Source organism: Ceratotherium simum, chromosome 8 (genome assembly GCF_057802395.1).
Source record: "Ceratotherium simum simum isolate JZ-2026a chromosome 8, ASM5780239v1, whole genome shotgun sequence".
Taxonomy (NCBI): Eukaryota; Metazoa; Chordata; class Mammalia; order Perissodactyla; family Rhinocerotidae; genus Ceratotherium; species Ceratotherium simum.
The window spans coordinates 146328-167670 of record NC_141907.1 but is presented as its reverse complement, the minus strand read 5'-3'; the positions used below and the strand labels follow the sequence as shown (position 1 = coordinate 167670).

General features: G+C 57.5%; 2 protein-coding genes across 8 annotated transcripts; one reads left to right on the top strand and one right to left on the bottom strand.

Annotated features, from left to right (window-relative positions):
- Window positions 1–8654: 8654 nt before the first annotated feature.
- On the top strand, window positions 8655–18649 carry SLC49A3 (solute carrier family 49 member 3). Of its 7 annotated transcripts, none has more exons than XR_015553025.1 (10): window positions 8655–8823; window positions 12487–12645; window positions 12835–13048; window positions 13198–13274; window positions 14423–14560; window positions 14691–14807; window positions 15576–15728; window positions 16004–16161; window positions 16419–16524; window positions 17419–17506. XR_015553025.1 is itself a non-coding variant. In XM_087434752.1 (10 exons), the coding sequence occupies exons 1-10, from the start codon at window positions 8689–8691 to the stop codon at window positions 17658–17660; spliced, it is 1482 nt and encodes a 493-aa protein (XP_087290878.1). In that variant the 5' UTR covers window positions 8655–8688; the 3' UTR covers window positions 17661–18649. The 7 variants fall into 7 exon arrangements, 6 of the variants coding, with proteins under 6 accessions (XP_087290878.1, XP_014644286.2, XP_087290880.1 ...); XM_087434752.1 differs by having other exon boundaries at window positions 15576–15707; window positions 16415–16524; window positions 17419–18649; XM_004432325.3 differs by having other exon boundaries at window positions 8656–8823; window positions 16415–16524; window positions 17419–18649.
- Window positions 18448–20931, bottom strand: MYL5 (myosin light chain 5). The gene is given in 7 exon segments (XM_004432324.2): window positions 18448–18548; window positions 18804–18850; window positions 19321–19401; window positions 19804–19846; window positions 19849–19905; window positions 20491–20566; window positions 20754–20931. Coding segments are annotated over 6 exon segments (393 nt in total). The 5' UTR covers window positions 20555–20566; window positions 20754–20931.
- Window positions 20932–21343: the final 412 nt, after the last annotated feature.

Below are 21343 nucleotides of genomic sequence, written 5' to 3'. Positions count from 1 at the left end.
AAATGTGTGTTGTGTTGAAGGTGGTGCTAAGTTCCTGGGTGTATGCACAGGTCAAATGTGTGTTGTGTTGAAGGTGGTGCTAAATTCCTGGGTGTATGCACAGGTCAAACGTGTGTTGTGTTGAAGGTGGTGCTAAGTTTATCAGTGTATGCACAGGTCAAATGTGTATTGTGTTGATGGCAGTGGTAAGTTCACGGTGTATGCATGGATCACATGTATGTCGTGTTGAAGGTGGTGCTAAGTTCCTGGGTATATGCCTAGGTCAAATGTGTGTGGTATTGATGGCAGTGATAAGTTCGTGGATGGTATATTCACGGATCAAATGTGTGTTATGTTGAACGTGGTGCTAAGTTCGTGGGTATATGCACAGGTCAAATGGGTGTTGTGTGGATGGTGGTGGCAAGGTCACAGGTGTAGGCATGGATCAAATGCGTGTTGTGTGGATGGTGGTGGTAAGGTCACAGGTGTATGCACAGATCAAATGTGTGTTGTGTGGATGGTGGTGGTAAGGTCACAGGTGTATGCACCGATCAAATGTGTGTTGTGTGGATGGCGGTGGTAAGTTCACAGCTGTATGCACAGATCAAAACTCACTGGAGTGTACAGGTTACATTTATGTGGTTGTACTTCAATAGAACAGCTCAGAAAGAAGGAACCAGAAACCGTGGTACCACTGTGCCCAGCATCCCCTCCTCCCCTGGAGGGCGACCTGTCCCTACTCCTCTGCCCCTAACCATCCTGGGGTGCCCTCCCCTCCTCGCCTGCCATGGGCCGTGCTCTCTGATGGATCCTTCTAGTTACTCACTCATGAATTCCAGGTGAGGCTGCCACCTGAACACGAGAACAGAACAAAACTTGCTCTCTAGACCTTGTACTTCTGTGCTTGTCTTCACAGCACGACTCCTCAGAAGAGCTGTCTACACTTGCCCTCTCAAATTTCCCTCTGGTGTTATCTCTTAAACCCTCAGGCTTCCGCCCCCCTCCCCCACTCCAACAAAATGCTCTGGTCCAGGACACCCAAGGCTTCGTGGGGTTGCATCCAGCCACTGTCATCTCCATGACCCCCTCTGCTGCTCCCTCCTCCTGGAAACACTTTCCCCTCGGCCCATTTGGCCCCTTCTCCAGGTTCTGCCCTCTGACTGGCACCTTCCGGTCCCTCTGCCATCCTCTCCTCTCGCTGCGGTCCTGCTCCTGGCTGGTGGTCACTCCGCCCCATGGTTTCCAGCTCCGTCCAAATGCTGGCGACCCTCCAGTGTTTATGCAGGGACATGTCCCTCCAGTGAACAGCAGAACTCATCCCCACCAGGTTCAGGACACAACTCTGACCCCCTGGGCGGACCTCCTTCCCGTCTCAGCCAATGGCGGCTCCATCTTCTGTCACTGGGCACAAACATTTGGATTCATTCCAAATTCCTCTCCTTTCCTGTTTTCCCACATCCGCTTTATGTGGAAGTCCTGTCGGCCCTATCTTCAAACATGCCTTAATCCAACCATGGCTCTTGGCCTCCGCTGCTGCGGCCCGGGGCACAAGCCCACCTGTCCCCTCTGGGTTGCAGCTGCAGCTTCCGCCCCTGCCCCCCAGTCTATCCTGAACAGAGCAGCCAGTGAGCCAGTCCCCGAACACCTGAGTCAGAGCGAGCCAGGCCTCTGCTTAGAAGCCTAGCAGCGGCTCTGAGTCCCTGAGGTCCCATCCTGGGCCTGAACCCTGGCCCGACCCTGCCTGACCTCAGCTGCTCTCCCCTGCTCACTTCTTCCAGCCGTGTGGCTCTCCTTGACACTCCTGGAGTGCTGGGCCCTTGTAGCTCAAGGTAGGGGTAGAGCTGCTCCCAGGCCTGGGTGTCCCGTCCCCCCTGCCCAATGGCTCCTTCCCCTCTCAGGTCTGTGCTCAGATAACCCTGAGGCCTCTTCTGACCAATCTGCCAACAAAACCCCTGGCTTCACCCAGAACAAAGCATGGGGACGTTTACAGGAATGCACTCAACGAGGACAATGCACTGGCTGGCATCCAGTCAAACTTACTGGATGCAGAGAAGTAAAATGCAACACATAATGAGGGAAAAAAATGAATCGAATGACACTGATGACAGAATCAGTAGAACAGACATTAAAACAATTCTTATAACTGTATCCTGGACGTTCAAAAGGGTGGGAAGAAGACTGAGCGAGCTTGGAGGGACTAGGGCCTGAACGAGGCCACAGGAAGCAAAGGCGTGGGAGAGATCACTGGGCTCACAGGGACGGGAGCCAGGAGCCAATCCAGGGAGGCTCCCGTTGGCCAAATATGGGGCCAATGATCATCAGAGAGCATAATAGGCACAATAGGTTAAAATATATCAAATATGTTTAAACCATGAATGCATAACGCTACCTAAAAAACCCAGCAAGGCAATGTAGGTGCTGAGGAACCAACACGTTACTTTTAAAACTGGCAAATAATGGGAGAGAATCAATCATCTATCTTCCATTATGAACAAACTGAACCTCGGGATAACCAAAGGTGTGATGAGGGGCCATTTCTCCTTATGAATATTCCAGCTAATAAATGAAGAAGAAATGCAGAATTAGAATACTGCCATCTCACCACCCTGATGGGATCATGGGCCACAGCAGCACCCATCCATGATGCTAACGGTGCCAAAAGGGAGATGATCAGACACTACGTGCTTCTTTTTTTTTTTTTTTTTTAAAGATTTTATTTATTTATTTTCTCCCCCCAAAGCCCCAGTAGATAGTTGTATGTCATAGCTGCACGTCCTTCTAGTTGCTGTATGTGGGACTCGGCCTCAGGATGGACGGAGAAGTGGTGCCTCGGTGCGCGCCCGGGATCCGAACCCTGGGCCACCAGCATCGGAGCGTGTGCGCTTAACCACCAAGCCATGAGGCCAGCCCAAACACTACGTGCTTCTAATCTAAGGACGGCAGCAGCAAAAATCCGACCTGAATCCCAGTGCAGCAGACTGTGCCTCACCCACATGCCATCCACCGTAGCCCCTCCAGTGGGCACCACAGTCTGTCTACTCTCTGTCCCAGGCCTTCTCCCACAAGGGGGAGGAGGAGCCCCGGGAACACGTACAAAATCACAACGGAGTGATGCTGCTGGACAGCCCCCCCATGGCAGGGTGGCAGGGGGTGCACCTCCGGGAGCCATCTTTGCACCCTCTGGCGCCTGGAGGGTCCAGCCCCATTCCTGCAGAAGCAGCCTCTGATTTGGTGTTTGCTCCCTGCCTGTTTCTCACTCCCTCCTCTTTCCCGCGTCCTAAGATCATCTCCCAAATACAGCCCCTGACCTACATCCCTCTCTCAGGCTCTGCAGATTAAGACACGGATCCGCCTCCCGTCTCACGCCCACCAACCCACAGGGCAGCCGGAGACAGCTTGGGATGCAAGCAGAACAAGCGGCTCTGTTTCTTCCACAAACAGCTTTCAAGGGACTTAAAAAGATATATCAAGCGAAACTATGGATGGAAAAGGAGTGTAGCCCAATGCTTTATTTGGATCCTGAGTCAAACAAACTAAACAAAGCAAAGTAAGGCGTGCGACAGTCAGGGCGGGCAGGCACAGCCAGCTGTCAAGGATCTTGAACAGTCAGGGTCCCTTCTCAGGGTGTGGGGATGGAATTGTGGTTGTGTCTGTTTCAGTCTTATCTTTTAGAGATAGATACTAAAATATCTATGGGTGAAATGATGTGCTGTCTGAGATTTTTTCAGAATAATTTGGAGGAGTTGAGGTGGGGAGGAATCTAGAGGAAACAAGACCGGCCATGAGTCGATCGTTATTGGACCTGAGTGACATATTCCCGTGTATTTATTACATAAGTCACTGTCCGTTTGTATTTGTTCAAATGTTCCATAATAAAAACTTTAAAAATTGCAACCACATGCACTGCCACCCTTCTCTGCTCTTTTTCCACCGAGTTCACCACCATCAGGCGTGGTACAGACCGTTTTACTCCCTCACTCTTCGTTGTCCGTTTCTCCGCCCCAGAAATCAGGCTGCCCTGAAAGGCAGGCACGTCTCTGCCACTTTTCTTCAGAGCTGCACTCCCAGCACCTGGAGCAGAACTGGGCCCAGAAAAGCAGGCGCATCAGCGAAGGAACGAGTGTCAGCGTGCAGATGGCGGCCTGGAGGCTCGCGGGGGCAGCAGTGGAGCAAGAAGGTGGGTAAGCACTGAAGGATGGTGGAGGACTGCCTGCCGGGCAGATTGGACAGGAGACAAAGATCTGCTTACGTTCCAGAGTAAAGAGAAGGTTTCTCTTTCTGGAAGGCAGGATGGGGAAGTCCCAGCAGTGCTGTGTGTGTGGTGCCTGAAATTCCTAATTTCAGAGTTCTTCTGAAACGCACCCGGCCGCCTGTGCAGTGCCACCTGCATGCCCGTGGAGATGGAACTGGAGGAGCCAACGCAGTGCATCGAGGCGGCTGCGAGTAGCAAATGCTCTTTGCCTCTGACTGGGGGCCTGTGCTTCCTGCAGACACATATGTGTGAGACTGTGCTAGGCTGCCTTGTCAGCTTGCAAGTAGAACAAAATCTCAAAGCCTTCACTGTTTCTGATTTAACACACACTCATTTCATACCACACGCACACAAAGTGGATACCCTTTGCACACTATGCATCAAAGAAGTAGATGCCCATTTTTTCCCATTCAGACAGAAAAATTAAATAATCATTTCATTCCATATTATACACAAAAGACAGAGACTCATCTCGTACCACACATACCAAAAAACAATACAGCCGCCCGTAACACACCATGGACAGACACGTGATACCATCTCATACCAGACACACACAAAGTAGATGAACATCAGGCTATGCACAACGGCATCAGATACCCATCTCTCTCTGTCACACACACACATGACACTGCCTCACACTGTGCATGTACAAAAATGTGCCCATCTCACACTATACACACACACAAAAGTGAGAAAATCAGCTCCTTCCACTTCTTTAACAGGCTGAATGGGTCTAGGCAGCTAGGACGAAACAACCACAGAGGCATAGGTGGGAGGGGCCCGCAGGCTGGGTCCAAGTACCTGTTGACTCTGGGGTGTATGTGAGCCCCTCAGAGCTGGCCTTCCCCAGACTCTGTGGGAGGGAGACAGAGGAGAGGATGGGACAGGCGACCCCAAGGGCTTCTTTCTGGTGGGGACCAGCTGGAGCGCAGGCCGCAGGGACCAGAGCTGTTCTGCGTTTGGGTAGACAGGCTCACGTTCCAGTGCAGACTTGTAAACTGTTTTCAGTGGGCCGACTCTCAGATTGGCCTCCCATATGGGTAAGGATGAAGTCACACTGTCCATTTTGAGGTGGCCTGAGAATCCGGATTCTGATTTGCTTACTCAGTTCCCTGCCATGGGGTGGTGTTGGAAGCAGCTCTGAGCAGGCATGAGTGAAGGTGTGGACACCAGGGGGAGGGTGTGCCTCTGGAATCGGACCGGCCCAGGTGGCTCCCTCCTGCCCTGGTGTGCATGGGTGGGGAAGTGGGCCACCCTGTGGAGAACCTGCAGGGCAGGCGGGGCCAGAGGCATGGCAGAGGCTGCCATGGAGGGGCGCAAGGCTGAAAGGTCCCCATCCCACTCACACACTTCTATCTTCACCTGCAACCATGTGCCAGCCACATCCCACTCCAGGGATTCGGGTGTGGGCAGACCGGCTCCTGCCCTGACATAGCTGACATTCTCTTGAGAGGAGCAGACAAAGACAAAGTAAAAAACAAACAGAATGGGGCCACCATCGACCACCTCATCATGTAAGGTAAGATTTTTCCGGGATGTTATCCTCAGCAAGGAAAGTGTTGCCTTTGCTGCAGTCTCAGCAAAGCAATGGCTCTCAGTTGCTTAATTTTGGACAAGATACTGTTTAGGGAAGACACATTAGCCTGAAAACGCCTCAGCTAATGCTACTTCGGGATGCTGATAGGAGTCTATAATTGGTTAAGAAAAAAGGAGATAAAGAAATTGAAACACAGATTTAGTTATAATTGTGTGTTGATTGTTATTTTAAACAAGCCTTTAAAGATAATTTTCAAAAGCAGGACACTAGGTGGTTTTTGTGAAGAGATCTTGTCTTCAAGATGTGAGAGTCCCCAAGGTGTGCAGATGGATTCTGGGCTCAGAATGACCACTTCTGTGGGTGGGGTTACACCTGGATCCAAAAGCTGAACAGCTTAGATGCTTATGTTGAAGATACTTGTCCAGAATGAAATAAAACCATCTCATTAAATGTGAGAGGAAAAAGTCATTCTTTCCAAATGAACGCGCTTTGCACATTACGTGAGTTTTTAAAACTAAACTTCTTATTTTGAGATAATTGTAGATTCAGATGCAGTTGTAAGGAATAATACAGAGATTCCTTGTATACTTTACCCAGTTTCCTCCATAGATAACGTCTTGCAAAACGGAAACATACGGTATCACAGCCATGAGACTGACCTTGATACAACCCACAAGAATAAGAAATCTTATTCAGAATTCTCCAGCTTCACTTGTGTGTGTGTGTACTTAGCTTGACTGTATCCCATGTGTAGATTTGTGTATCCACCGCAGCAGTCAAGTACAGAACATTTCCATCACCATGAGGATCTCTGCTGTCTTCCTGTTATACCACCTCCCTCCCGCTCCCCCAATCCCTGAAACCACTAATCTGTTCTCCACTTCTAAAATTTTATCTTTTCAAAACTGTTATACAAATGGAATCACACAGTATGTAACCTTTTGAGCTTGGCTTTTTTTTTCCCCACTTGGCATAATTATGCTGAGATTCACCCAGGCTGCTGAGGGTATGTCCACTCCCACCGAACACCATTCCATGGTGTAGATACACCACAGTTTGCTTAACCATCCATCCACTAAAAGACATCTGGGTTGTTTCCAGTTTTTGACTATCACAAATATGGCTGCTATGAACATCTGGGTACTGATTTTTGTGTGAACATAAGTTTTTAGGGTCATATGATAATTGCATATTAGTTTTATAAGAAACTGCCAACCTGCTTTTCATAATGGCTGTAACATTTTATATGCTTGTCAGCAATGTATGAGTGACCGAGTTGTCCACAGCCTCGCCAGCATTTGATGTCATTATTTTGTAGTTCGGCCATTCCGAAAGGTGTGTAGTGTTATCTCATTGTCACTTTAACTTGCATTTTCCTAATGGCTCGTGGTGTTAGCCATTGCTCTGTTCCCATCTGTGCATCCTCTTCAGTGAGATGTCTCTTCATGTCTTTTGATCATTTTCTAACTGGACTTTTGTTGTTGTTGTTTTTTACTGTTGAGTTCTGAAGCCTCTTTACATATTCTGGAAACGAGTCCTTTGTTGGATACGTGGTTTGCAAATATTTTCTCCCAGTCTATGTCTACAAAAACTTTCTTGATAGGAACTATGTTAGACCTATAGATCAATCTGGGGAAAACTGACCTCTTCACTATGCTGAGTCTCCCTATCCATGAATTCAGTCTGTCCCTCCATTGTTTAAGGTCTTCGTTGATTTCTTTCATTACTGTTGCTTAATTTCTAGCGTACAAGTCCTGAGTGCATTTTGCTGAGTTTATACCCAAATATTTAATTTTCTCTGAAGTAATTGTGAATGGTGGTGTATCTTTAATTCTGGTTTCCACGTGTGCGTTGGCATATAGAAATGAGACAGATTGCATCTGTGGCTCTTGCATCCCTCAACCTTGCTGAGCTGCCTAAGAGCCCTAGAAAGGGGGAGCCGCCCACACAGCCATGAGGGAGGGTCAGAGACGTGGAGAGGAGCACGGGTGCAAGGCCTAGCATCCTGTCCATTTACGTTAGCCCAGGGGAGACCACAAGTGACCTCGGGAAGAGCAGTACTGGGGGAGTACTGGGGAGGGGCTATCCGAGGTGGCCTGCTGGGTGGGGAGGAAGCTGGAGAGGAGACTGCCTGCCCTAGGGTGTTCTCCGCGAAGAGAGAGAGACTGACGCCACCACTCTTCTCTGCCTTCCAGCACACAGGTCTCTCCATCTGAAACAAACAGAAACCTGTGTTTCCTCGCTCTGCCCCAGCTGTTTTCTCAACTGTAAACGGCAGATAATAACCCAGTGGGGAGGCTGCCTGTCCCCTGGCCCACCCAAGGTTCAGCGCTCTGGCGCCACCCTTTACCTGAGCAGAAGGTCAGGCTGGACTGGCCTGGCCCTTCCTCCTCCGCCAGCACCACCTCTGCCTGCTCCCCACTTCCTGCTTCCCTTCAAGGCCGAGTCTAATGACTAGTGTGGATCGGAGGCTCTTGGCAAACTGACCCCAGCCTCTGCTCCCAGGCTGGCCTCCTACTAACCCTCTCTGTGACTTGTTGGGACATCAGGAATTGGGGGAGGGGGGTGGGCGAAGGGGACCTTCCCAAAGACCCGGACTTTCCGCTGGGCAGAGTGACTTCTTGGCGCCCTCTCCTGCCCCTACTCGCGTGGGCGTGTCCACCCCACAAAGAGGCAGTGACCCGGCTTTGCCCCTGCGAGGGGACTCTGTCTCTGGTTTTGTGTCGGAGACTTCCATCCTGGTCAGAGGGGGAGGGTCCAACTTCACGACCTGTCCTTTTCGCACCTGGCGGTGCGGTGACTCCGTCCCTCGGGGCGGAGACTGACTCCGCCCGCCCCGCCCGGCGCGCCTGGCCCCACTCGAGGGCGGACGCGGCGTCGGCGCTGCGCTCCTGCAGCCGGCGAACCCGGCGCGGCGATGTCAGGGCCGGCGGGGGACAGGCCCGGGGCCGCCGAGACGCCGATCTTGGGCGCGCTGCGGGGCCACCGTGTCTATGCGCGCCGCTGGGTCTTCCTGCTGGTACTCAGCCTGCTCAGCTGCTCCAACGCCACGGTACGCGGGCGAGGGCGGGTTCGGGGCGGGGTGGGGGGTGCAGGGCGCGGCCGAGGCCCCGACCCAGTCGGAGCCCCGGACCCGCCTCCCGCCAGGATCTGCGTGCTCCTCTCACCCTCCGGGGCCCCGGTGCGCCCAGGGCGCCTGTCTGCTCCAGGGCTCGGGTCTGCGGGGACTCCGACCGACCACCGACCGGACATTGGGACCACGGGGCTGGGCGGGGGAGTCGGCGACCTGAGCCAGCGGGTCCTGCAACCACGCGGATGTGGAGGCGCCTGGAAGGAGAGCCCCTTCTGTTGGCTGTGACTGCGCAGGGAGAAAAGGGGCAGGTGTCTGTCCTCGTGGCTGAGCCCAGGTCCTGTGACCTATGGTGGTTTTGAAAGGGTCCCTCTGCTGCGCCAGGACGGGCTAGAAGTCACTGCACAGCTGACAAGAGGTCCTCCAGTGGTCCCCCACTCCGCCTGGCATAGACCTTCATAGTCTGGCTCCCGCCCTCCTGCTTCAGCCCCAAACCCTCAGGGCAGGTCAGGTCAGGGTCCGCTCTGCCTGCTTACCTGTGCCCAGGACACCCTCCTGGGTTTCTGACTCAGGTTTTTTTGTTTTATTTTGTTTTGGTGAGGAAGATTGTCCCTGAGCTAACATCTGTTGCCAACCTTCCTCTTTTTGCTTGAGGGAGATTGTCCCTGAGCTAACATCTGTGCCAATCTTCCTCTATTTTGTGTGTGGGATGCCGCCACAGCATGGTGTGATGAGCAGTGCAGGTCTGCGCCTGGGATCTGAATCTGTGAACCCAGGGCCACCGAAGTGGAGCACACAAACAACCACTACGCCACCGGGCCGGCCTCCTGACTCAGTTTTGAGGTCCCTCACAGGAGGCCTTCCTTATCTGCCCCCCAGTCTCTCCATAGCTCACCAGCTGGGGTCCACAGTGACCCGTTACCTGTTCTAGAACTGTCCCCACTGTTGGCAGGGACTTAGCCACGTTCGTCATCACAACCTCTGAGATCAGGGGATCAGCCGGTGAGAACCAGGTCTGCCAGTTACCGAGGCCCAGTGGCCCCAACCTGCTTCTCCCCCAGGCTCAGCCCTGAGCCTGCAGTTGCTCTGCCCAGAGGCTTGGGCTCCTCTCTCCCCATCCCATCAGATACAGGTGGGCTCAGCGGGTGAACTTTTCTCCAGCCTCCAGCCCCAGGCCGGGCCACCCCCATGTCCCTTGGACAGGCAACCACATGCACTTGAACAGAGGGAGGGCTTGGAGTCACCCTTCCCATACCTGATCCTGGTGTGGCCGCCTGCTCACGAGACCAGGCTGCCGTGCTGCCCCACACGGGGCTCCATTGGACCACCCGCGTCTCACCTCCCTGGTGCTGCCACCTCTGCCTCCCAAATGTGCCTGAAGGAACCTGTGTGTGATGACCCGGCCTCCCACAGAACCCCAGGGACTGGTTGGGCAGCATCTGGCCGCCATGTAGTCGTGTAACGCCAAGCCACAGTTGGCAGCAGGACTCACAGCTCAGGGAGGCACTGAGCAGCCGCGGGACAATCAGGGAGCAGGGATGGGGTGGGGAGGCATGGACAGTCCAGGCGGACAGCCTTGGGGGGGTTCTCAGGCAGCAGCCCCTCTTCGACGTCATTCCAAACTTCTTGGGGCCTTTTTCTCCTTTCCTCCGTGGACAGATGTGGAGATCCAGCCCTGTGCCAGGACAGACAGCATCCATGGCCGGGGCCTGGGGTCTGCCAGGACTCCGGAGATCTCTGTTCTCTGCGGGACTAACCACTGTGGCTGGGCCCCAGGCCCCTGTGTCTGGACACTGGGAAGCTGGAACTGGCTTTGATTGCAGTGGTCTGAGGATGCAGGGCAGGGGTCTCCCTCGGCCTCTGGAGCTGCTTTGATAGGTCCTAGAGTGGACAGGTGCCAAGAATGGACTTGAGAAGTTTCTTGGACACTGAGGCAGTGTCGTGCTGCCCTCCCTTTTTATCCAGAAGTCATTGTGGAGCAAATAAGAATCTCACCAGGAATTGTTGTGATTCCTGCCTTGGTCACTGCAGTGAGCACTGACCATCAGGCTTACCTCTGCCAAGTTCACTGAGCTGCTCACTGGCTCCGTCTGCAGCCAGGTGACCAGGGCTCCCAGGTTCTAAGAGGGCAGCATGACGGGCAGGTGGAGCAGTGCTCAGAGTGAGGTCTGGGCAGCCCCAGAGTGGCTCAGGGAGACATCCCAGTGGTCTGGGTGACAGCCAGCATGTGGGGTGGCTGCCAGCACACTCAAAGGGACGTGAGGGGCACCTGGCAGGGCTGGGAGCAGGTCAAAGGGGATTCTTGTGTCCTGGGGACAGATTGTCGTCTCCTTGCTTCCCGGCCACAAGCTCTGGGGAGGAACGAGGATGGGCGAGGCGGGCAGAAGGGCAGATTTGGGAAACAGACCCACACTTTCTCTCTGCTGGATTGGGCCACGCAGGAAGCAGCTGGGCCTGTGTGGGGGCTCTTTCTGAACTGGGAGATCTGTCCCCTGCTCTGTCCTGAAAAAAAGGAAGAAAAGGCAGCTGTTGCCCAAGCTCTCTGTCATGTGAGACTCTGCGGTCAGAGCTCTGTTGGGTCAGGAAGGCTGGATCTCACTGCCTCCACCAGGGAGGGTGTGGTGTGGGTCGTCTCAGCCCTGGAGTGATCCTGTGCTGTGATTTGTGACACCCTCGCCTTTATGCCCGGCCCTCCCCTGCCTCCTCCTGCGGTAAACCTTGGCAAGCTCCTCCTGTCCTCTTGGCCCGCCCGTCTTTCAGGGATGAGGCAGTGTCTCACCTCCTCCAGGAAGCCTTCCCCCTGACCCGGCTGCACTCGCTGTTTGCTGCGGGGTTGAGTCCCAGTACTGACCGTGCCTGTGGCTGGGAAACGCCACCTGCTTTGGGGAGGGTCTCACCTTCCAAACGCCTGGTCTCCTGTCGGGGGTCGGGCTGGCCACGGCAGGGCCAGCACATGGTCCAGGCGCTTCCCCTGGGACTCAGGCACTGAGTTTGCAGACAGGCTGGAGGTGCCTTTTGAGTCCCCTCCTGCCCCCCTGCCCCATGAAAGCTGCCCTTTTGCTGTCCCTTGCACTCGGCCCCTCCACGGCTCTGGGCCCACCCTGCCTCCTGCCCTTGTCCACCTGAGCGTCCACCACAGGCACTGAGTGTCTACTGAGTGTCCCCCCAAACATGCTCTTCTGCCTGGCCCACCTGGGCAAACTACACGTCAGTGGGACTGGGGGCCAGGGCTGCTGGCTGCCCTCACCCCGGCCCCCCTTCCTGCCCCTGTGCTCCATGTCCAGTCTAGGCCCCTTCACGCCCACCTGCCACACAGTGCCCCCCGGCACGGCGAACGTCCACCTCCTGCTGACAGCCCTCCTTGGACGGTCAGCCCTGGCGGAGCTCGCTGTCTGGCATGCTCGCACCAGGCTGTTGGCCTCCAACTGCCCCCAGCACCAGGCCTACAAAGACAGCGCTGGTCCGCAGCCTGGGCACCCTGACCCCCGGGCGCCATCCCAGGGGGTGACTGGGTGAAGACCCCAGCCCTTACAGGACTGCTGGGCACTTTCTCTCCCTCAGGCTGGCTCGCCACGCCTGGGACAACAGGTGGCTATGGGATCTATGGCGCCTGACCTGGGGCTGACGCCAGTGTGTGTCCCACAGCTGTGGCTCAGCTTCGCGCCTGTGGCTGACAGGATCGTCCAGTACTTCCACCTCTCCACTGAGCAGATCAACTGGCTCTCGCTGGTCTACCTTGCAGTGTCCATCCCATTCGGCGTGGTGGCCATTTGGGTTCTGGACTTTGTCGGGCTCCGCTGGGCGGTGAGTCAGACTCCACACCAGGGCCCTCTGTGGGACGGAGCAGAGTCACCGAGTGTGGGCTAAAGAGCCACCGCCTCCTCTCCAGGCCAGGGTCCCCAGGCAGAGCCATTGGGGTGGTAGGGCGGAGGTTGGGGTGCTGGGAGGGGAGGCCGGGCTGGCCGGGCAGCGCTCCTGACCCCATCCCTGCAGACCATCCTGTGTGCATGGCTGAACTTTGCTGGGAGTGTGATCCGCAGCCTGTACTGCATGGACATCGGGACCCAGGACCCATTTGCCTTCCTCATGGGTGGGCAGAGCCTCTGTGCCCTGGCCCAGACCCTGGTCATCTTCTCTCCAGCCAAGCTGGCTGCCTTGTGGTTCCCCGAGCACCAGCGAGCCACAGCCAACATGATCGGCACCATGTGTGAGTCGCACTGATGGTCAGCTCTGGCTTAGTGCATGGGTCCCAGCATCTCTGCACTCTTAGCTCTCAGAGGGCAGAGGGCTCCACCTGTGGGCTGGGGACCAGGCCTGGCCACAACTGAGCTGACGCGTCTCCATCTGTCCATCCAGCAAACCCCCTGGGCATCCTGGTGGCCAACCTGCTGTCACCCGCCCTGGTGAAGAAGGAGGAGGATATCCCCTTAATGGTGAGGGAGCTCATGAGGCACACCCACACATGTGGGTGCATGTGCGTGTGTGTGTGTGTATGTTTATGTGTGGTATATGCACGTGTGTTTGTGTGATGTGTGCATGTGTCTGTGCGCACGTGTGTGCATGCATGGTGGGCTTGCACGTGCATGAATGTGTTCACACAAGTCTGAGTGTGCACCTGCCCCTCCCTGTGGCCACATGGGTGAGTACATTCGGTGCATGTGGGATTTCTCCGTGTGTGCAAGTACTGGGCACTTCTCAGTGTCAAGCGCGGCTCTGGGGACCAGGCTCCCTCGTGGGGAGAGGCCTCCCTTGAGGTGAGAGGCTGGCTGGAGCAGGAGGAGGCGTTTGTGGGGAGGGAGACCAGGGACCAGCAGAGAAAGGCCCTAGGGTGGACTTGAGGTCAAGAGGTGGGAGCTGCAGCCAGAGGCCAGTGTGTCCACTGAGTAAGGGGAGGAGGAGGGGAGGGTCATCCCAGGTGGCAGGTGGTGCAGCACGTGGTTGCCTTTGGCGCAATGGAAGACCCACGGTGTCTAAGTAGGAGAGTGATTCAGTCTGGTCCAGAACAACCCGGAGACGAGGGATGTGGCCAGAGTGTCTGGGGGAGGGCTGGGGCTGTGGTCCAGAACAACCCAGAGACGAGGGGTGTGGCTGGAGTGTCTGGGGGAGGGCTGGGGGCTCTGGTCAGGTGGGAGAGCAGGGGCAGGCTTGAACTGAGGGTCTGGAGGTGCAGTGAGGGACAAGGGGCTTCCAGCTGTGCAGCTGGGTGAGTGTTGGGGTCATTCACGGAGGCGGGAAGTGAGGTCCCGTTGGCAGTTGGATGAGTGAGTCTGGGGGAGGGTCGGGCTATGGCTGTCCCTGTGTCACTGTCACTGTGTCACTGTGTGTGGAAGTCATCTTTGGGCAATGTTTTGAAAGCTGGGGTTCCAAATGAAGCAAAGCAGAGCAGGCCCATCATAGGCCCTGGGGCTCACCAACGTCCTCCTGGGGATGGAGAGTTGGGGCGGCCGGCCAGGGAGGCAGTGTGCCACCTGGAGCCCAGAGCAGCGGGCGTGAGGTGCCTGTGCATGTGTGCGTGTGTCCACCACGGCCTGTGCATGTGCACACACACACACGTGTCCAGTAATGCATACCCACTCCCCAGCTGGGCATCTACATCATCCCTGCTGGCCTCGCCTGCCTGCTGGCCACTGCGTGCCTCTGGGAGAGCGTGCCCCCCACCCCGCCTTCTGCTGGGGCTGCCTGCTCCACCTCGGAGAAGTTCCTGGATGGGCTGAAGCTGGTCAGTACTGTGGGATCCCAGAGCTGGGGTGGATCTGGGGACCGAGGAGGATAAGGGGCAGGACAGGCCCTCTAGGAGCCCTTGGGTGTCCTTCTGGGGCTCCTGGGCTGAGCGGCCCCTTCCCCTGCAGCTTGTGCGGAACAAGGCCTACGTCATCCTGGCTGTGTGCTTCGGGGGTGGCATCGGCATCTTCTCCAGCTTCTCAGCCCTTCTGGAACAGGTCCTCTGTGTGAAGGGCTACTCCAATGTGAGTGCTGGCCCTGCCCTGGGCCCCACCCCGCAGGCTGTCTGCCTCCCCCTCTCTCCCGTCTGTGGCCATGGAGTGGCCCAGGACCTCCCCAGGTGCTGCGGTTCCACAGCTAGACAGGGTGACCTCCTGTTGTGGTGGGCAGCATTGAGCCGCTGTGTGAACAGTCGTGTCAGATGCCAGACTTGGTCTGCAGACTGTGGGGTGGTGGCCTGGGGAGGGGGTGGTGCCCAGTGGTACCAGGACTTTTTGTGCTGTTTGTCATGGTCTTTCCCAATGACCCACCCAGGACGGCTCCCATCTTGTGGGTGTCCAGGGAAGGGTCCACGTCTGATGTTTGGAGATGCAGAGGAGAGGGCCTTGCTCTGCTCTAAGCGTCTCGGGCCATGCCTTCTGCTGTCTGGCATCAGCCCTGGGTGTGGGGTTCGGGCTGGCATGTTCCCAGTTCTTCAGGGGCACATGGGCACTGAGGGGTGTCTGTAGCAACCAGGCCTTTCCCTTTACAAGTTGTTGAGTTCCTGGGGTGGAGGTGACACAGGGAAGGGGCACCTCCAGGGGAGGACATGCCACAACCCCCTGGCTCTACACACAGCCAGCGGTGCAGCCGAGTTTTCTGAGTCGTCCTGCCTGGGACTCAGGTGCTGCTCAGTGACCCTGTGTGGGCTCTCTGGTGACGGCGTACATCCTAAAGATGAGCGCCTCCTCCTGGGGCCCTGGTGGCACTATCCTCTGATGACCAGGTGCCCCTGGCCTCCTCTCCTCCTCCAGGAATTTGCGGGCTTCTGTGAGTCTCTCTTCATCGAATTTGGGGTGCTGGGGGCACTGGTTCTCGGCCTGTACGTGGACCGGACCAAGCATTTCACTGGAGCCCTCAAGATCGGCCTCTGTCTGACCTCCATGGTCAGTGTGGCCTTTGCCCTGGTGAGAGTCCCCTCGAGCCGAGACCACCCTGCAGGGGTAGGAGTGTGGTGCCCTGGGGCCAGGCAGCTGGCAGCTCAGCCAGAACAGACATCTAGATCGTCTTAGGCCCCGGCCCTGCCTGCTGGGTTGGTCTCCGGTTGGGATGGGCTCCCTGGTCCCCCAACTCCAAGTGCTGCTGAGATGGGGTGCTGGTGCAGGCCTGGCTGGGTCTGGTGGTCTAGGCTGCAGCATGTCTGACTGCTGCCCCATCCCTCTGTGTGGCTTGCTGCTTCCAGGTGTCCCAACTTCAGGGACAGACTGTTGCCCTGGCCGTCATCTGCTCACTGTTTGGGCTCTTTGGCTTCTCTGTGGCACCCGTAGCGATGGAGCTGGCGGTCGAGTGTTCCTTCCCAGTGGGTGAGGGTGCGGCCGCGGGCCTGATCTTCGTGCTGGGGTGAGTGTCTGTCCCCCTGCCACTTCCCTGGGGACCCCAGAGACCCTCCCCTCGCCCACCCCAGGCCACACAGCGAGTGACTCTGTGTGGGCTGCTCTGTCAGGGGCCAACATGTTCTGAGCACCCATGAAGGCCTGGCCTGGCCGCTGGGGCCTGCCCTGACTGGAGCAGTGCACTGTCCTCAGAATGACCGCTGGCCCTGTGGGCGGTGAGAAGTGCCCAGGGCAGGGCTGAGGGCCTCGTGGCTGTCCAGGCAGGCCGAGGGTGTGCTCATCATGGTGCTGCTGACAGCCCTGACCGTGCGTCGTGCAGAGCCGTCCTTCTCCACCTGCCAGGATGGCCAGGGCCCACTGGACTGGAAGGGTGAGTGCCCGGACTGCGGGAACCCCCGAGAGCACTGGCGAGGAGGTCAGGGCCTGGCTGCCCCCTGACCCTGGCTCCAGCTCTGGGAACCTCCCCTCCACGGGCCCTTTTTTCTTGGTGCCTTTTGCTCACCTTGATGGGCAGGTGCAGGGCACCCATGGGGCAAGGGCAGGATGGAGTCAGAGGTCGACAGCCAGAGCCCCTGGGCTCAGCATGGAGGGAGCAGCCCTGAGGCCTTGACAAAAACCAGCCTCTAAACCCCCTGTGTGAGTCGTTTCAAAATGAGATCAGAGAAAGAGAGAGAGAGCGAGAGAGACAGAAGGAGAGACAGAGAGAGAGAGAGACAGAAGGAGAGACAAAGAGAGACAGAGACACAGGGACACAGAGAGAGAGACAGAGATAGAGAGAGAGAGACAAGAGAGACAGAGAAAGACAGAGACACGGAGAGAGACAGACACAGAGACAGAGAGAGACAGAGAGAACGAGAGAGAGAGACAGAGAGCCACAGAGATACAGAGACACAGAGAGACAAAGAGATAGAGAGAGAGACAGAAGGAGACAGAGACACAGAGACCAGAGAGAGACAGAGAGAGAGAGAGAGAGACAGAAACAGAGAGAGACAGAGAAGGAGAGACAGAGAGGGAATCGCGAGTGGGGACGGCCACCAGAGAGGTGGTGCTGCACGTCCACGACCCGAGACCCGGTGCAGTGACCTTGGAGTTCATAGCTGGGTCTGTGAACATGCCCTTGGGGCCTGTTGGGGCTGGGCTGGGATCTGTTTCCGGGGTCACTCTGTAGTTGTGGTTAGTGGGGTCTGTGGCCACCCCGGGTCCTGTACGGGGAGTTCTGGTTCTTGGGCGAGCCTCGGGGCAGAACTGGGCTGTTTCTCCCCAGTGTCCGTGCTGCTGATGGCTGGTCTGTGCACCCTCTTCACCTGCTTCTTGGTGTTCTTCTTCCATACCCCGTACCGGCGCCTGGAGGCCGAGGCAAGCGCTAGCCCCTCCATCCAGGAGGACGTGTGCCCGGCAGTCGAGGACCACACACCCCACCTGGCAGCCATGCCTGAGGCTCTGCCTTGGGACCCCATGACCCCCAGCACAGATGCTGCAGGAAGCTCAGGGGCAGCTCATTCCTAGAGCCTGCTCTCCTGACCCTGCCTTCCTCCTCCTGGGAGCCCCCAGCCCCCAGAACCCCCAGGATTTGCAGAGAAGTCACAAGGAATCCAGCAGAGGTCCAGAGGCCAAGGGAGCAGTTGGTCTGTCGAGAAGACGCCTGGGGACGTGAAGGGGAGGCCGGGAGAGGCCGGCCCTGGTCATCTTGGCTGTGCCAGCATGGCTGAGCCTGGGACAGGGTGTCAGCATCCTGCAGATGCCACAAGGACTTGGGGTCCTCGGCACACCCATGGCATGGCAGAGTGGCCCAGGAGGACCTTATGGCTGTAGCAAGAAGAGCTGCTGCTGTGTGGACAAGCAGCCACTGACCAGGCAGGATGCCCAGTGGTCAGGCCAGACTCAGGGTGGCAAGTGCAGGGGCAGTGTATGGGGGGGTATGAGGGGCATGGGCTGAGGGGGAGCTGCACGGGTTGGGGGTCCTGAGGGCCCCCAGCATGGATGAGTCTGGAGTGGACAGGTGGAGGAAGGCCTTCCTTGAAGGAGCCCATCCCAGAGCGTCTCTCAACCTCTGCTGACCACTGAGTGACCAGACCCCCAGCCTGGGTGCTAGGACAGGTGTGGGGGGCAGGTGGGGCCAGGCTGGGCTGGGAGGGTGAAGCAGATGGAGGGCCCCACAGGCAGACACTCACCCTGCAGACCCTCCCACTCCCAGGTGGACACCTCCTCCTCCCCCTACAGATACTCGCAGGCAGGTTTGTGGGTTCATGTTTATTGAACTGGCCGCAGCCCAGGTGGGGGCGGGGGACACCCCTCACTCCTTCTCCTCCCCGTGGGTGATCACGTAGCTCAGCGCCTTGTAGTCCAGGCTGCCCATAGCATCCACGGTCGCAAACTGGAACATCTGGTTGACCTATGAGCAGGTTTGATGGGGGAGTCAGGCCCAGGCAAGAGGGAGGGAGCAAAAGGGTCCCCAAGGTGGCAGCTGGCAAGTGAATTACAGGCCCTGAACTCCAGCCGGCTCCAGCCTTGTTTCTGTGCTTGGGGAGGAGAGGGGGGCACTGCAGGGCAAGGGGTGGGCTGGGGCTCAGCCACTCGGCGTCCCCCTCGCCTGAGGGCCATGCATGTCCTTCACGGAGGGCTCGGGGAGAGCAAAGGCGGTGGGTGGGGGCTGAGAGGTCATCTTGTCGGCCTGTGACATCAGCAGCCGCTTGATGCTGAGGACAAGGAGCGGGGAGCCCAGTTAGGCTTCTCTCAAGAGCTGGAGGGGCCGCCCAGGGAGCCCTATGACCAGTCAGTCAGTCCACACTGTCTGCTGCTCACAGCGCAGGTGCCCAGGGAGCCTTGCCTGACTTGCACACTCAGGGGTCCCTATACCTGGGGGGCTCTGCCCAGGGGGGTGGAGACTGAGGGAGATTAGAGGCAAGTGTCTGGCACAGCAAATATGCCCCTTCCCAGGGCTTGGTCGAAGTAGCCCCAAAGGGGCTAAAGTCCCAGTGATGTCTGAGTGGCAGTCACCACCCAGGTCACTGGGAGCCGGGCCGTGCGTGGGCAGGACTGGTTTTGCCCTTGGTTACCCTGAGGGACTTCAGGATCTGGGGGTGACTGCTCAAGTCCCGGAAGCTGGGGGTGGGCTTGCTGTCCCTCAGACGTGGGGAGATGCCCCAGGTGTTACAGCCACACTCACTAGTCCTTGTTGACGTTGCCCTTGCCGTTGGGGTCCAGCATCTTGAAGGCGTTTAGGATGGTCTCCTCGGTGTCCGTACCAAGGGCGTTTAGGGCCCGAGGCCTGCTCCCTGCCGCCCGGGCTTTGCCTCTGTGCACGCCGTGCCCTCGGCCAGAATGGCCTCCTGCTCCTGAGCACCTCGGAGCCCCTGGAGCCCCTGCCCTGGGGGACTATTCTCAGGGTCCCCAGGGTCCCGCCAGGCCCAGAGCTGGGGTGAGTGCTCAGCGAGTGAGGGACAGAGGCCACCACCAGTAGGAGACAGGAGGTGGCCCCACAGGTATGAGACCAGAATGCCAGGTCCTAGGGCTTTTCAAGAGATCGAAAATTTGGATTTTTCTTTGAAACGTCTGGATTTCTAAGTGTTAGGAGCTAACTACAGACACACACACACACACACACACACACACACATGCACTATGTTGGCACACCGGCCTGCGCTCACCGCTCAGCTTCTCCCCAAACGTGTTCAGGAACGTGGTGAAGTTGTGGGCCCCAAGGCCTCCTTGAGCATGACATCCAGCTCACCGTCCTTGATGTTGATTTTGCCTGTCACAGACGCGGGGGTCACTGGGCAGGAATGTCACCCAGCCGTCCTTGTTGACTTGTCCACTGTCCCCACGGGCAGGTGCCCCACACGACCGCCCATCTTCGTTGTTCTCCAGGTGACCCCAGAATAAATGGGGTGTCGGTGGGGAGGGCAGTGGGCCAGGCTGTACTGCGCCCAGGAAAGGACCAGCCTTCGGCTCCTCAGAGGAGCACGAGGGGCCTCCACACCTCGCCCAGCTCTGTTCCTGGGCCTCCTTACTGTGTCTGGGGGCAGGAGGGCAGGCCTCCCCCATGCAATTGTGTCCCTTGGGGCATCACCACACCCACCCCCAAGCCCTGGTCCCAGCCTCCCCGCTCCAGGATGCCCATGCTGGGCTGTGCCACCACTCCCGTCTTGCCCTGGTGCTGTCCTCTGCCAGCCCTGATCAAACTGGAGGGCAGTTTCTCCTCGGGGGAGGCCCGGCCCACCTCCTCACAGCCTGCAGGACCTCAGATCAGGCTCGAAGGCTGAGGAGCAGAGCCAGGCTCTCAGGCTGGACGACATTCCGCAGTGGGCTCTGGCGGAGTTCTGCCCGGGGCACCTACCCAGGGAGGCGTAGGTGTCCTTCACATCCTCCTTGTTGATGAAGCCATCTTGGTTCTGATCCATTAGTGTGAATGCCTGGAACCGAGGCCAGGGTCACGGGGCTGCTGGCCCGCCGCACCTCGTGAGGACAGGCGCCCACTCTTACTGGCTCTGGGGCAAGGCTCACGTGGGGTCTTCTGGTCACTTGCGTGACGATTCCCAGGGGACCCCTCGGGGAGGAGCGTCTGGGTGGAGGGTTCCCGGGACAAGGGCAGAGCCTTACCTCCTTGAACTCCTGGATCTGGGTCTGCTCCAAGTTGGAAAAGACGTTGAAAGATGCCCGAAGGGCCCCTGCTTCCTTCTTCTTGGTCTTCCTTCTGGCCTGAGATGAGAACACCGAGGCTGAGGGTCCCCCAGGCTGGCTGGGGCTCTCCTTGGGGGGCACCCAGGTGTTTTGGGAGGCTTAACGAAGAGGATGGGTGGACGAGGCACTTGGGCTCCAGGGTTCCTGGGCTGCGTCCTGGGCTGGGGCAGCTGCAGGTGCTTGGCGTGGGCACAGGGAGCCCGAGAGGCCCTTCAGAGCAATGCCCAGGCCTCATCCTGAACTGTGCGCTGCTCGGTCTGTGGTCTAGCCAGGAGTCAACTGGGCCTCTGAGTGTCCGGGGAGCAAATGGACTGTGCAGGCGGCCAGCAGGCAGGTGGGCTTGTTCCTGGGATCCCGCCAGGACCCCCATCTTTCGGCCCCAGATTGTCACCGGGGCAGCCATGGGCACTTATCTCCCTTCCCCCCAGCACACACACACCCTCACACATGTACACAAACTCAGCTTGTGTGCACGCACACTCAGGCAAAACATACACATGCACGTGGCA

Bases quoted from the DNA above. Each gene is read 5' to 3' on its own strand.
- SLC49A3 (XM_004432325.3), top strand. From the start codon at position 8,689: ATGTCAGGGCCGGCGGGGGACAGGCCCGGGGCCGCCGAGACGCCGATC. The intron at 13,049-13,197 runs GTGAGTCGCACT...CTGTCCATCCAG, and splicing joins CAACATGATCGGCACCATGT to CAAACCCCCTGGGCATCCTG. The intron at 16,525-17,418 runs GTGAGTGCCCGG...GTTTCTCCCCAG, and splicing joins GGGCCCACTGGACTGGAAGG to TGTCCGTGCTGCTGATGGCT.